The following is a 15,725-nucleotide window of genomic DNA, read 5'->3' as shown; positions in this document are numbered from 1 at the left end:
TATTCCATATATTTGAGAAGTATGTGCTGCCATTGTTTTCTATCGGCTTGGACTATATGCCTTAAGTGTGTAGGTCAGTGGCTGCCGACCTTAATTGGGGATGTGAACTACTCAAATGAAACTTCTTGAAAAACATCATCTGGTAATCTCTCAAGTTGTCCACATTTCTGTCTGGCCAACTTCCAGCCCCGTCCCCCCCATGCCGATCTTATCACTACGTGCATCATGGAGACTCTCCTGCAGATCCCCTCTCCATCCTGCAGTGACTCCCATCTACCTTCCAGCTTACCTGCACTGTGCTGCTGTTTTCCACCCGTGGCTCTTAGTGGTGGGTCCCCGCTGCAGTTTCTTGTCTGCTCTGGGACAGACGCTGGATCCCTCAGCAGCTTCCCACCTTGTGATGGCTCCAGGAGGCAGGTCCTGATAGAGGCACTCTGTCAGAGGTCACTTCTCCCTAGTTGACTCCGTAGTACGGTGTCTAGGTGGGCTATGCAAATTACAATAGGTAGCTATGGGTTGAAGACCACTAATATAGGTGGAACCCTTCGCAGCGTCTTCTTATCCATTACTGACTACACAGTGGATGCGTTCACATTTCTTCTATTTCATGAGTAAATAAATGCTATTAATGTAACTACACTCAAATTGGTAAATACAGTGACATCTATATAAATGTATTGAATCTTCTCCATTAACTATTCCTCCTCTATACTGAAGAACCAATCTTTTATCCCTCTCCAACCATTCCTTATAATTCCTTCACCAATCACTCTCTCTATACTCACTAGACCCTCAAGACTCTTCTCTCCACCAACCAGACCATCACCCTTCCACTTATCTTCTCATCAGATCCTCACCTTTCAACCTACATTAATTATATCCTCAAGCTTCCTCATCTCTGCTCTCCAGAACCTCATGCTTCCACCTACACCAAACCTCCTCCACACTACTCATCAGATCCTCGTCCTTCCATCTACACCAATCATACACTCAAGCTTCTACCTCTGAGCTCACCAGTCCCTAACCCTTCCATCTGCACAAATTAGCTCCTCAAGCTTCCTCCTTCCTGGCCCCATGACCCTCACACTAATCAGACCCTCAAACTTCCTCATCTCTTTATAACAGACCCTCAAATTCCACCTACACCAATCAAACCATTAAGCTTTCGCCTTTCTGCTCTCCAGACCCTCACCTACACCAATCAGACCCCCACCTTTCCACCTACACCAAACCTCCTCCACACCCTCATCCTTCTATCTACACCAATCATACCCTCAAGCTTCTTCCTCTGTGCTCACCAGTCCTTAACCCTTCCACCTGCACAAATTAGCTCCTCAAGCTTCCTCCTCTCTGATCACCAGACTTTCAGCCTCCCACCTACACCAATAATACCCTCACCCTACACCAATCATACCCTCACCCTACCACCTACACCAATCATTAAGCTCTCTCCTTTCTTCTCTCCAGACCCTCACCTTTCCAATTACACCATTCATACCTCACCTTAGCACCTACACCGACCATACTGAAGCATCCACCTTTTTTCCAGCTCCTTACCCTTCCTGATAACTAGCTGCAGGTTGGCATTGGAGCTTCTTAGATTAGCACCACCAACTGAAAGCACAATTACCTAACTGTGCCAGGCTAGGGCATAAGCCACCTTTCCAGAATAGTACATTCCAGGATTTTATATGTACTTTTCCATAATAAAATCTGCACTTGAACATGATAAATGAGTATTTTTATTGGGTGGAATGAAATGCATAAAATATGGAAGAACAAGACACCAAGGCCAACAAAAGAGACAACTTAACATGAAATGAAGGTGAAATGTACTGAAGTTATTATGGGGAGATGTGGGCATTAGAGTTGTCTCCTCTCTTGAATTCTTTATGCTTTTTGTAGTACAGTGACCACCAGATAATAACGACTAAGTAGGCATGTGCCAGGGTGTATTGGGACGATGGCGTGTAGATCAACAGTAATGAAATTTACAAGACACAAGAGTAAGTTCAACAGGAATTAAATAATAATAACTATCAATAATAAGAATCTTTATTTAAAAGCCCCACTTTCCAGCAAGAATATGTACAATTAAGGCTATACAAGACTTTTTATCATGCTAGTTTTGTTCATTTGTTTTAATATTACTGTATCTGTCATGTCCATTAGCTTAGGGAAATGGTTTCCCACCTCGGTGAATTCTCTTATGTCTCGAAAGACGTGATCTGTCTGAAAAACATTTCCCGCACTCAGAACATGAATATGGTTTCTCGCCTGTGTGAGTTATCTTATGTGCATCAAGATTTGGTTTGCTTGTAAAACATTTCCCACATTCAGAACATGGAAATGGTTTCTCACCTGTGTGACTTCTCAGATGGTGAATAAGATGTTCTTGACGCAAAAAACATTTCCCACACTCAGAACATGAAAATGGTTTTTCAGTGGCGTGACAATGCTGATGTCTAATAAGATGTGATTTTACAGTATAACATTTACCACACTCTGAACACATAAATGGCTTCAGACCTGTGTGAGTTCTCTGATGTATAACAAGTACTGCTTTCTGGGTAAAACATTTCCCACACTCAGAGCATGGAAATGGCTTCTCCCCTGTGTGACTTCTCTGATGTGTAACAATAGCTGCTTTCCGAGTAAAACACTTCCCACAATCCGAGCATGAAAATAGCTTGTCACCTGTGTGACTTCTCTGATGTCTAACAAAATGTAATTTTTTTGCAAAACATTTCCCACACTCAGAACATGAAAATGGTTTCTCTCCTGTGTGAGTTCTCTGATGTTCTACAAGAGCTGTTTTCTGTATAAAACATTTCTCACACTCAGAACATGAAAACTTTCCCTCAACTGTGTGACTTCTCTGATGTTTTACGAGAGTTCTTTTCTTTGTAAAACATTTCCCACACTCGGGACATAGAAATGGTTTCTCATCTGTGTGAGTTCTCTGATGTCTATCAAGATGTGATTTCCGTGAATAACATTTCCCACACTCAGGACATAGAAATGGTTTCTCACCAGTGTGACATCTTGAATGGGTAACAAGATAAGAATGGTATATAAAACATTTCCCACATTCAGAGCATCGAAATGGTCTTTCATCTGTGTGCCTTTTCTGATGGCAAATAAGGCTGTGTTCTTTTTTAAAACATTTCCCACACTCAGAGCATTCATATCTTTTCTCAGTTGCGTGATTTCTCTGATGAATAAGAAGACCTGATTTACGTGTATAACCTTTCCCACACTCACAACATGCAAATAATTTCTCACCTGAGTGGTTTGTTTCATGCATAACAAGATATGCTTTCCTTGTAAAACATTTCCCACACTCAGAACATTGAAATGGCTTCTCGCCTGTGTGAATTCCCTGATGTCTTACAAGAAGTGATTTCCTTGTAAAACATTTCCCACACTCAGAGCACAAATGTTTTTTAGCAACTGTGTGAGCTGCGCTGTGTGCGGCAATATCAGAGGTATCCGAACAAATGTCATTATCATTATCGTTAAATGCAGCAGATGATCTAGTGGAACTGTAAATGACAGGATGTAAACTTTGGGGGCGAGAGTTCTTTCCTGGAGGACTTTGTGTGATGTTATCTTTATAGTCAAAATCTGGCGTAAAAATGAGACTTCCCTCCGAGCTATCCCTGTAGTTGTGTCTACCTGCTGGAATGGAAATAAACATTAATTCACACTGAGTAACAGATGGTAACGCTCCATCAAGGTTGCGATTTCAAGATGGCCTGCAATGTGATCTGCTACGTCATGCAACGCCCTCGCCCCCCCCAGAGAGGCCCAACCACACCCTTCATTTTCCTGGCCGCTCCCAGAAAATTGCTTAGCGAGCCAACGAACATTGCCCCGGTCCGCACAACCCCACCGCAGGGTAGTGTACGGGGCCGGCGGGTGACGTCCTGTGACATCAGCCGCGCCCCCCCCTGTGCCATGGAGACTATGCAAGTCACCCGTGGTTTGAAAGTGCCGGCTATCGGCTTTTGGGTGGAAGGTGGCAGCGATTCTGGCACTGCGCAGTCTGTGAACTGTCTACTGCCGTGGTGAAGGTGTGTCTCGACACCATTGCGAATAACGCGCCATTGAGGTGAGAGCTGAACGTCAACAACGAAGGTTCATCAGGGTCAACTGTAACGCTGCAGTGGAGCAGCTCTAGTAGTAGTAGTTCGTTTATTTATAAGGCGCCACAAAGCGTCCGCAGCGCCGTACATAGCAAACAAAAAAACAAATGACAAGGTAACGTACAGGGTGTGTTGATAAAATACAGCATAAATAGGGGTATAGCTGGTAGAACTAAAATCAGCATCAGTTCAGAAGTAGGTGTCAAAATTGTCGAGGAGACCGAAGATGAAGTAGAGGAAGGGAAGAACAGGACAGGAGCACAGGTGAGGTAATGAGGTAGGGTGAGTACGTGAGGCAGGAGGGCCCTGCTCATAAGAGTTAACATACTAAAAATAGGTGGGTGGACGAAAAACAATAGGATAAGTAGGAACGGAGGCAGGATAGGAGGAGCGAAAGAGGTTAGGAGGAGGAGGGATAGGCTAGTCGGAAGTGGGTTTTGAGGGAGCACTTGAAGGAGGTAAGGGAATCAGAAAGCCTGATGGGTGGTGGGAGGTTGTTCCAGTGCAGGGGGCAGCGCGAGAGAAGTCTTGGACACGGGAGTGGGAGGAGGTGATTAGGTGAGAGGTCAGTCGGCGGTCAGCGATGGAGCGAAGAGGACGGGAGGGAGTGTGGATAGAGATCAGTGAAGAGAGGTAAGGAGCGGTGGAGGAGGAGAGAGCCTTGTAGGTGGTGGTGAGGAGTTTGAAGAGAACCCGGAAAGGAATGGGGAGCCAGTGAAGAGATAGACAGAGGGGGGAGGCGGAGGTAGAGCGGCGGGAGAGGAAGATGAGCCTAGCAGCAGCGTTAAGAATGGTTTGGAGAGGGGCGAGGTGGGTGAGAGGTAGCCCAGAGAGAAGGATGTTGCAGTAGTCAAGGCGGGAGATGACAAGAGAGTGAATGAGAATTTTGGTCGCGTCAGTGGAGAGGAATGGTCTGATGTGTGAGATGTTGCGTAGGTGAAAGCGGCAAGACTGTGAGAGAGCACGAATGTGGGGGGGTGAAAGAGAGGGAGGAGTCAATGATGACACCGAGGCAGCGCGTTTGGTCGGTGGACGTGATCTCGGTTTCACCAATGCTGATGGAGATAGTGGGAGAAGAGGGGATGTTCGGGGGATGGAAGATTAGAAGTTCAGTTTTAGCCATGTTTAGTTTCAGGAAGCGTTGGGTCATCCAGGCTGAGATGGCTGTGAGGCATTCGGAGACCTTGGACAGGAGTGATGGGGATAAGTCGGGGGAGGAGAGATAGATTAGGGTATCATCAGCATAAAGGTGGTAATGAAAACCATAGGAGCTGATGAGGGTGCCCAGAGAGGTGGTGTAGAGGGAGAAGAGGAGAAGGCCAAGGACTGACCCTTGGGGAACACCGACTGGCTGCGGGGTAGTAGGAGAGGAGGAGGAGCTCGGAGTGGAGACAGAGACGGAGAAGGAGCGATCGGAGAGGTATGAGGTGAACCAGGAGAAGACCGTGCCAGTGATGCCATGAGGGTGTTGAGCAGGAGAGGGTGGTCAACAGTGTCAAAGGCAGCCGACAGATCAAGCTGGATGAGGATAGAGAAGAGGCCTTTGGATTTAGCCGATAGTAGAGCTCTCCAACAAGATGAACTTGAGGGCTAAAATTACAGTTCAAATAGTTAAATAAACACACTGACGCCATTAAAGTAAGAATTTATTACATCCAGATCCCACACATACAAACACTTACCTTGACATGTAGGTAGGTATCTGTCCATCCACTGGTCCTGTAGAAATCTATATTGGCCATATTGGATCTCCTGATTGGCCGCCAGGCAGCCAATAGTGCTATTCTGGGGGTGGAGCCACAGAAAGCCAACAAAGCTTTCTGCAGCTGTACTTTTTTCGATAAGGGAGCGCGACCTGCCGGTTTTTATATTTGCCAAGTCCCCGGGATGCCTACATGGAACGTAGAGGATGTGATCTATGCTGGAGAACCCTGGTGAGTATGGATTCCTTCCACAGCTACCCCATCAGGACCTCCGTCACAGGACAGGTTTGGTGCTTCCACTCCCCAGGTCAGTGAACACTACCGCTGGATGAGTGACTGGGATTACCCACTGGGCTCCTATGTCTCTGCACTGTGTGGGCTACAATTTTGGGAAAGCAGGCTCCCCTCCCCTATTGTTACTTTCGGTACTTGTGTACTAGCACGGCGCCCATGATATTTGGTCGCACGACATATAATTGCATCGCATCGCATACACCCGATGCACAGCGATGCGATTTAAATTGTATAAGCCCCCTATACGATGTTTAATTGTATAAGCACCCTAATGGGTGCTTACAATGTTAAATGCACCCCCACTATGAACGTGAACCTGAAGCGCGGCGAGCCAGCGAGGGGCGGCGGTACGCGTCCTACGACCTTTTCATACCCCCACTATCCACGTCGGCATGGAGTTTATTCTACATAGTATGCAAGCGCAGCGAGCCCCGCGAGGGGACGCGCATTACTTTACATGTATTCTGCGTCCGCTCGCCACGCTTCGGGCTTGGTGGCTCGCTGCGCTCGCCACACTATATAAAATCAGCTCCACGCCGACGTGGATAGTGGGAATATGAAAAGGTCAGAGGACGCATACCGCCACCCCTCGCGAGCTCGCCACGCTTCGGGTTGGCGTTGATAGTGGGGGTGCTGTTGGGCGTGCTTTTAACATAGTAAGCACCCAACACGTTTAATTAACTTATAGGGGCCACTTTTAACATGGGAAAACCCTTTAGGGCGCTTATACAATTTTAAAATCGCATACCATTGTATATGCGATACAATGCCATACAATGCGATGGTATACAATTTAAAATTGTATAACATCGCATTGCATCCCTTATGCCTTACATGCCTTATGGTCTGCGATGCGATGGGCGCCGTGCTAGTACACAAGTACCTTACTGTCTTTCATTTACTGTTCTCTGTGTGTGAAAATAGTGTTTGTGCTTTTCCTTGTCATTATATGTATATAACAACGTGTCAGCATGGCAGCGACGGGTGCAAGCTCAGAAGCCTCACTGAAGCTTTTTACCTGCAAACAGTGTAAGGAGCCATTCACATGCATTAAAGAGTCACAAAATGTCTCAGGATGTCACGGACTAACCTCTGGAGGAGGAGGAGGATCGCCAGGAGAGTGCGGAGGTCCACTCTTACCGATACAGAAATTCCCTCCCCGGTCTCCATCTTTGGATGATCAGTGAAACTTGTGGTTAGGTTTCCAGATTCTGCGGAATTGGAGGAACCTTTACTGGCCATCTGGATAAAACATCTGAGTTGTCCACACACTTTAAGGTGTGCTATCCTTTCCCGGCGGAGTCACGGGCCTAATGGGAAACTCCACCTCAAACCGACTCCACGGTTCCAAAACTTGCTAAGACCCTTCCTATTCCTGGTGTAGTCGCTTTGAAAGAAGCACCGGATAGGCGCTTGGAACCCATACTTATATTTATTCTACAGCGGGAGTACTTCTTGGCCCGGCCTTTGTCTCCTCCTGCGTTGGCAAGGCTATGGAGAGATGGGCGGAAGAGGAACACAGACCTCGCTCAGAATTGCTTCCGCTAGCGGAACACATTTGCGAGTCCACTATTTACTTGGGGGAGGCTAGTACACCTTATAGCATGTGGGCAGCCTTAGGTGCCAGGATATTTGCCTTGTCAGTTACAGCCAGATGCTCAATGTGGATTAAATCTTGTCAGGCTGCAGCGGATATTAAAAGACTCTGATTTTACAGGAGACATCCTATTCGGCACAGAGCTTAACAAGCTTACCTCACAAGCCACCGGTGGTAAGTCTACCTTTCTCCTGTTGGCTACACAACCCCCTAGGAAACAAATTCCAAGGGCTATCCTTGTGCGGATCCTCCAAGTTCAAAGGCAAGGCCAGAGGTGTATACACACAATCCAGAGGTAGAGGCAGGTGTTTTGCTGCCTCCGCCGCTTCCTCTGCCTCAGGATCATGCCGTCAGGAGGCCAAGCCTACTGACAAACCCTTGGCATGACAGCCTTCCATTCTACCTGGGGGACTCCAGAGCAGGAGCTCGTTTGCAGGACTTCCAGGAAGTGTAGGTAACGTCCTAAAGGTACAAATGGGTTCAAAACATCATCTCCAAAGGCTACCGGCTGGAATTTGTTTAGCCTCCTCCTCATCGGTTTTTCACTACTGGTCTTCCTCATTCGGAAACATACCAGGACACTTTTCTTCTGGCACTGCAAGGACTGTTGTCACAATTTTTTGTGGTGCCAAAACCAGGCGGTACCGTACGGCCCATTCTGAATTTAAAACGTGAGTTAAAAAACCCGGAACAAGTTCAAAATGGAATCCACACACTCCATAATTGCCAGTTTGGAACCAGCAGAATATCTAGGTTCACTGGACATCAAGGAAGCCTACTCACATGTCCCCATTTACGAACCACACCAAAAATTTCTCGGGATTGCGATTCCAAGACCAGCATTACCAGTTCCGCGCAGTGCCGCTCGGCCTGTCCTCGGCCCCTTGGGTCTTTTCCAAAATCATGGTGGTCATGATAGCCGCGCCGCACACACAAGGAATAAACATTATCCCGTACTTGGACAATTTGCTGATAAAGGCCCCGTCCTCAGACAGGCTCATTCAGGGTGCTCACAGCGGATTCTTTCTCTAGGCCTTATTTTGATAACAGCACAACACCGGGTTTTAAAGACAAGATTCTCTCCTTCCAGGATCTGACGAGGAAGGTGCTACACCCTCAGTGAGTCCTTGCATACGTCTCCTGGTGAGTATGGCGGCCTCCTTCAAGGCACTTTAACTTGGCAGTGTTCATTCCTGGACATTTCAACTGGACCTTCAGGCCCAATGGTCGGGGGTCACTTGTTCACATGCACATGTTTCCGTGACTCGCCTTTCTCTGCACTGGTGGCTCAACACTTCCCACCTGCTGGAGGGTCGGCCTTTCGGCATGTGGTATTGGATAATGGTAACGACCGATGCCAGCCTCAGGGGCTGGGGAGCAGTAGTCCTAAACCATCAGTTCCAGGGTCGCTGGTCTCCTTGGGAGTCAAAACTTCCAATAAATCTCATGGAAATCCAGGCTATTCCCCTAACCTTACTCAAAGCAGATCTCCTCCTCAGGGGTCGAGCCGGTCAAGTTCAGTCAAACAATGCCACGGCTGTGGCGTACATCATTCGGCAGGGAGGGACTGAAGGTTGCAAAGCCATGCAGAAGGTACGCTTGTTTATCCAATGGGAAGAACATCATGCTCTTGCCTTCTTGCCAATCTTTATCCCTGGGGAGGACAATTGGGAAGCAGACTCCTGCAGCAGGGACTGTTAGTCTGCCTCGACGTACCACGTCTACGTTTGACGGCGTGGCTGTTGAATCCACGTTGTTAAGTAGACGCAGTATACCAAAGTCAGTCATTCCTACAATACGAAGAGCCAGGAAGGAGGTCACCTCTAGGCATTACCAAAGCCAAATACTTTTTTCCAAATGAAAGGCTTATATCTTGGGGCGCCGCCTTCTCTGTTTTTTACAAAATGTTTTTTTTCGGCAGGCCTCACTTTGGGTTCCCTAAAGTTTCAACTATCTGCATTGTCGGTCTTCTTTGACCGCCGCCTGCCCGAATTCCTGAGGTTCAGACCTTTCTCAAAGGTGTTATCCGTCTGCAACCCCCTGTAAGAGCTCCGATGGAGCCTTGGGACTTCTCTTTAGTACTCGATTATCTCCAATCTGATTCCTTTGGAACTGTTGGAGTCCATTGTTTTCAAGACGGCGAGGTAGTTGACTTTGGCCTCGGACAGACATGTCTCAGATCTCAGCGCACTTTTGTGTTGTTCTCCATATCTAGTTATCCGTCCAGATAGAGCAGAGCCCCCTCCAAAGTGTCTTTGGAGGGGGGTTCAGAATATCGTTGATTATAAGGCGAATAAAAACTTTAGCGTGGATACATCATTGGTAGAAGATCTGAATATTTTTTATGCTCGCTTTGACAAATCAATTTCATTTCCCCCTCCTTCTACAAGCCATTGGGACACAGGGGCCTACCTTGAAGTAGATGAGGAGTCAGTAAGGAAATGTTTCCTCCGCACTAAGGTTGGGAAGGCTGCTGGTGCAGATGGTATACAAGGCAAGGTTTTGAAAAAGTGCGCTGCCCAGCTTGCAGGAATTTTTACATTTATTTTTAATTTATCTCTTAAGGCCCATACACACTTGACGATTTTCAGCTGAAAATCGCTCAAAACAGCCGTTTTGAGCGATTTTCCACTGAAAATCGCCTGGTGTGTATGCCCCCCAGATTGCCGACTAGCGAGGATGCGCGCTCCCGCATCCTCGCTAACGAGGTGGGCAATCTGCTGGTTTTACCAGCACACCTAGCGATGATGGCTGGTTTTTCAGCCATCATCGCCAAGTGTGTACAGCAGCCGGACTGAAAGCTGAAAGTCTTTCAGTCCAGCTGACAGCCCGCTCCCTCCCCCTGTTCATACTCACCCCTCCCCGCTCCCCACGCTGCCTGTCTCTTCTCCTGTCCTGGCTCCAACGCTGCTGCACAGTGTCAGTGACAGGTTCTCCTCCACTCCCCTGGCCGGACATACAGCTCGGCAGGACGCCCCGCCCCCAGCAGAAAGCCCCCCCACCCCCAGGCTCACAGGCTTGCTCCCTGCTCCTGCTGTGTGGAGCATAACCCCACTGACCACCAATGAAGGTTTTTTAAGGCAGTGATATAAACATTGCTGGCACATGCCAGCAATGTATATATTACTGCACCACTGGGCACCAATGATTTTGTTTTGAGGCAGTGATATATACATTGCTGGCACATGCCAGCAATGTATATATTACTGCACCAATGATTTTGTTTTAAGGCAGTGATATATACATTGCTGGCACATGCCAGCAATGTATATATTACTGCACCACTGGGCACCAATGATTTTGTTTTAAGGCAGTGATATATACATTGCTGGCACATGCCAGCAATGTATATATTACTGTACCACTGGGCACCAATGACACATAAGCCAGTGATATATACATTGCTGGCACATGCCAGCAATGTATATATTACTGCACCACTGGGCACCAATGATTTTGTTTTAAGGCAGTGATATATACATTGCTGGCACATGCCAGCAATGTATATATTAATAGCACCACTGGCCACCAATGATACTTATAATGCAGTATATATATATATATATATATATATATATATATATATATATATATATATATATATATATATATATATATTGCAGTAATATATACACAGCTCTTAAACTCCCCCGTGGCAACGAGCACTTCACCCCCACCCATGGCATCGATCATGAAGGGCCCTGGGATCGAGCATGAAGCCCCTGGCATTATGGTATGTGGCTTAATGGGCATCATGGTGTGTGGCATAATGTGTAATTGGCATTGCGGTGTGTGACATAAGGTGTACTGGTGTGTATAGCATGTAATGGGCATTATGATGTGTGGCATAACGTGTAAGAGGCAATACGGCTGCAAGTAAAATCGTAGCTATGCACATGGGCGGGATTTCCCTGGGCAGGACAGCATTTACCTGATCGCTGGGCTACGAATATACGCAGCCCAGCAATCAGTTCTGAATCAGGCCCCAAGAAAAGAAATACACTGAATAAAATGGCCCCTGCTCTCACCCTTGGAATTTTAACCCCTCCCATTATGTAAATATCCTTTTATATGAAAGATTTTCAGCAAAGTCTTTCGCCTCCTGAAAATCTCTTGCTCTTTGGGGGAAAATAGCTCAGTGTGTGCGCACTACTTTGGTGATAGATAAATCCATCAGAGATTTTGGCAAAGTCTTTGGAAACGAAAATCTTCTAGTGTGTATGGGCCTTTAGAGCTTGTTACGTGCCCAAATGTTTTAAATTTACTACTATTGTACCTGTCCCTAAGAAAGGCAAAACCGAAAGTCTTAATGACTTTTGACCAATTGCCTTGACGTCATTGATTATGAAAAGTTTTGAGAGATTGGTTCTTGCTCACGTTAAGGAGTGCATTCCCCCTGGCTTCGACTCCTTTCAGTTTGCTTATAAAGCAAATAGATCTACGGATGATGCAATGCTCATGTTAGTTCATGAGCTTTCTGCCCACCTGGAATCCAAGGGTTCGTCTGCCCGGATTTTGTTTGTCGATTACAGCTCGGCGTTTAACAGCGTGCCGCCATTATTATTGGTAAAAAAAAACTTTCTAGTATAGGTCTGAGTGGGTCTATCTGTGGTTGGATTCTGGATTTCCTGTCTGATAGGCCTCAGGCCGTCAAGATAGGTGACCAGGTCTCCACTACACTTGTAGTTAATACTGGAGTCCCTCAGGGGTGCGTTTTGAGTCCTTTACTGTATTCATTATTTACGTTTGATTGTTTCTCCAGCTCAGATTCTGTCCGTCTTATTAAATCTGCAGACGACATCGCCATTGTGGGTCTTATCACCAATGACGATGAGTCGGCTTATAGATCAGAAGTTTCGAAATTAGAGTCCTGGAGCGGAGGGAATTGTTTGGTCCTTAACGTGAGCAAGACAATTTAGATTTTAGGAGGTATAAAAAGACTGTGTGTTGTCCGTTGGTCTTAAATGGTCAACCGGTGGAGATTGTTGATACTTTCAAGTTTTTGGGTATCAATATTGCTAATGACCTTTCATGGGATACCCATATTAACATAATTATTAAGAAGGCCAACCAGCGCATGTATTTCCTGAGGAAACTGCGGCTGGCTGGTCTGAGTGAGAAGACCCTGATTAATTTTTATTCTTGTGTAATTGAGAGTATCCTCACTTATGGGTTACTGGCCTGGTTCGGTCCCTGCTCGGCTACGGATCGAAAGTCCCTTCAGAGGGTTGTGTCAACTGCGGGAAAGGCAGTGGGTGTTGTTCTGCCGAACCTGCATGACATCTTTCTGAGTCGACTTTCTTTGAAGACAAAATGTATTCTGAGTGACTTAACCCACCCATATAATGATTTTTTCTCCTTACTTCCATCTCATAGGCGTTATCGATCAGTTTTATGTAAAGGTGGCCATACATCAGAAAGATATTGTACCCAATCATACAATCTCAATTGATTGTAAGATGGATTGTATGCAGATTGTGCGCACATCTTGTGTACACAAATCATACAATCAATCATCAGATGGATTGTATGACTGATTGTATGATGGATTGCATGCAGATTGTGTGCACATCTTGTATACACAATCATACAGCAGATGGATTGTATGACTGATTGTAAGATGGATTGTGTGTAGATTGTGTGTCCAAAAACCACCAAGGACTGCCGGGGATTTCAAGGGAAATTGTACACAATCATGAGCGCAATCGATCTTAAGATCGATCTTTCTGATGTATGGCCAGCTTAAGACAAAGAGATTTAGAGAGAGCTTTTTCCCAATAGCTGTTCGGATTTTAAATAGTTGTAAATCCTAGGGTTAAATAATGTAGGCATGTACGATTTTTATGCTTTTGCTTGTATATATATATATATATATATATATATATATATATATATATATATATATATATATATATATATATATATATATATATATATATATATGCTGTATGCTATTTATTTTCGTTTAATGTTCTCTGCGTGTGGCCATTTTATGACAAATAAAGATTCTGATTCTGAAGAACCCGTTTGGATTATCTTCCGAAGGTGGTCTCTGCCTACCACCTCAATCAGATGATGGTGGTCCCCTCTTTGTTGGGTGCATTTATGTACACAGAACTGTGGTCTACAGGAGGTCAGATACCCTCTTTGTCCTGTATGATGCCGCCAAGAGAGGTTGGCCTGGCAGCGAAGAAAACTCTGGCTTGCTGGATCTGTCTCACTATCAAACAAGCTTATGCTCATTTTCCTAGAGTTCTGCCACACTCGGTTTCCGCACATTCCACTCGGTGGGTCCATCTTGAGTAGCAGCTAATGGTGGCTCCATTTCGCAGTTGTGTAGGGCAGCAACATGACTTCAGTGTCCCCTATAGGATGGAGAAAACTGGAATTTGGTACTCACCATTAATTCCTTTTCTCTGAATCCATAGGGGACACTGAACGCCTTCCCAGCGCTGCTCATGCCTTTGTGGGTGTTTCTTAATGTACTGATTGCTGTTGTCGTTTAACATTGCAACTGTAGTGTTATTATTCTGTTCCTTTCTACCTCTATCGGAGATTTACTGGTCTCTTCTCACGCACAGGTTACTAAGACTGGAGTCACAGGTAAGGATAGAGGGGGAGGAGCCCTGCTACAGTTCAATTTCAAGTGCCAACTCCTCATGAAACCACTCTATCCCCAGCATAGTGACTTCAGTATCCCCTATGGATTCGGGGAAAGAGAATTAACGGTGAGTACCAAATTCCTGTTTTCAGTTTGAATACACCCCATCCAAATCTAACTTTCAATGCACATTTTACATCTGCCTCAACCGCAGTGCAACAGGGTTTTGCCCATTTGCCCATCAGGCCGTTCTGTTCTATAGTAAGTGTTTATTACTCACCTGTGTTGATATCTGTAGGGATTTCCTCCTTACACTGCTGATTACACATCACATATGTGTCTTCTTCTCCCTCTGTATCTTCTGCCTTCATATCCGTCACATACGTCTCTTCTTCTCCCTCTGTATCTTCTGCCTTCATATCAGTCACATACGTCTCTTCTTCTCCCTCTGTATCTTCTGCCTTCATATCAGTCACATACGTCTCTTCTTCTCCCTCTGTATCTTCTGCCTTCATATCAGTCACATACGTCTCTTCTTCTCCCTCTGTATCTTCTGCCTTCATATCAGTCATATACGGCTCTTCTTCTCCCTCTGTATCTTCGATCATATTATTAGTCAGATATTTAACCTAAATAGTTTAAAAAAACAATAAAAAGTGTCTGATTCCAATATCTCAGCGTAAACTGTATAATATCAGTGTATAAGACATACAGCTTATGTACAGATCACATAGTGACAGTCACTTTGGTATATTAGAGAGACCCTAAATACCACCTACCCGATCCTCCTCCGTACAATCCTGGGAATACAGAGGACGGGGACATCTCTCTGGGGTATTCCTGTTACTGGGTCCATCTGTAGGAGACACACAGTGACTGAGGACATTGTATATATGTGATTATCCTGGGAATACAGAGGACGGGGACATCTCTCTGGGGTATTCCTGTTACTGGGCCCATCTGTAGGAGACACGCAGTGACTGAGGACATGGTATATATGTGATTATCCTGGGAATACAGAGGACGGGGACATCTCTCTGGGGTATTACTGTTACTGGGCCCATCTGTAGGAGACACACAGTGACTGAGGACACGGTATATATGTGATTATCCTGGGAATACAGAGGACGGGGACATCTCTCTGGGGTATTCCTGTTACTGGCCCATCTGTAGGAGACACACAGTGACTGAGGACATGGTATATATGTGATTATCCTGGGAATACAGAGGACAGGGACATCTCTCTGGGGTATTCCTGTTACTGGGCCATCTGTAGGAGACACACAGTGACTGAGGACATGGTATATATGTGATTATCCTGGGAATACAGAGGACGGGACATCTCTCTGGGGTATTCCTGTTACTGGGCCCATCTGTAGGAG

The 15,725-nt window shown here is 45.8% G+C and overlaps 4 protein-coding genes across 5 annotated transcripts in view; 1 reads left to right on the top strand and 3 right to left on the bottom strand.

The window, feature by feature from the left end:
* Window positions 1–15,725, bottom strand: part of LOC146009826 (uncharacterized) — a 426,905-nt gene that overhangs the window by 26,714 nt on the left and 384,466 nt on the right. The gene's annotated exons all lie outside the window — the stretch shown is intronic.
* LOC146009807 (uncharacterized) overlaps window positions 1–15,725 on the top strand; it is a 234,070-nt gene that overhangs the window by 51,253 nt on the left and 167,092 nt on the right. The gene's annotated exons all lie outside the window — the stretch shown is intronic.
* LOC146009818 (uncharacterized) overlaps window positions 1–15,725 on the bottom strand; it is a 119,238-nt gene that overhangs the window by 65,693 nt on the left and 37,820 nt on the right. The gene's annotated exons all lie outside the window — the stretch shown is intronic.
* LOC146009823 (uncharacterized) overlaps window positions 1,756–15,725 on the bottom strand; it is a 29,250-nt gene continuing 15,280 nt past the window's right edge. The window contains exons 3-5 of the mRNA XM_083150334.1: window positions 15,123–15,199; window positions 14,624–14,972; window positions 1,756–3,678 (exon numbers count right to left, since the gene is read on the bottom strand). Coding sequence (XP_083006460.1) covers window positions 2,174–3,678; window positions 14,624–14,972; window positions 15,123–15,199 — 1,931 coding nt within the window. The 3' untranslated portion in view covers window positions 1,756–2,173. The remainder of the gene's footprint in view (window positions 3,679–14,623; window positions 14,973–15,122; window positions 15,200–15,725) is intronic.

This window comes from Crinia signifera, chromosome 6 (genome assembly GCF_055691185.1).
Source record: "Crinia signifera chromosome 6, ASM5569118v1, whole genome shotgun sequence".
In the NCBI taxonomy this organism is placed as follows: Eukaryota; Metazoa; Chordata; class Amphibia; order Anura; family Myobatrachidae; genus Crinia; species Crinia signifera.
The sequence above is the reverse complement of the archived record's forward strand: the minus strand, read 5'-3'. Positions and strand labels throughout refer to the sequence as shown.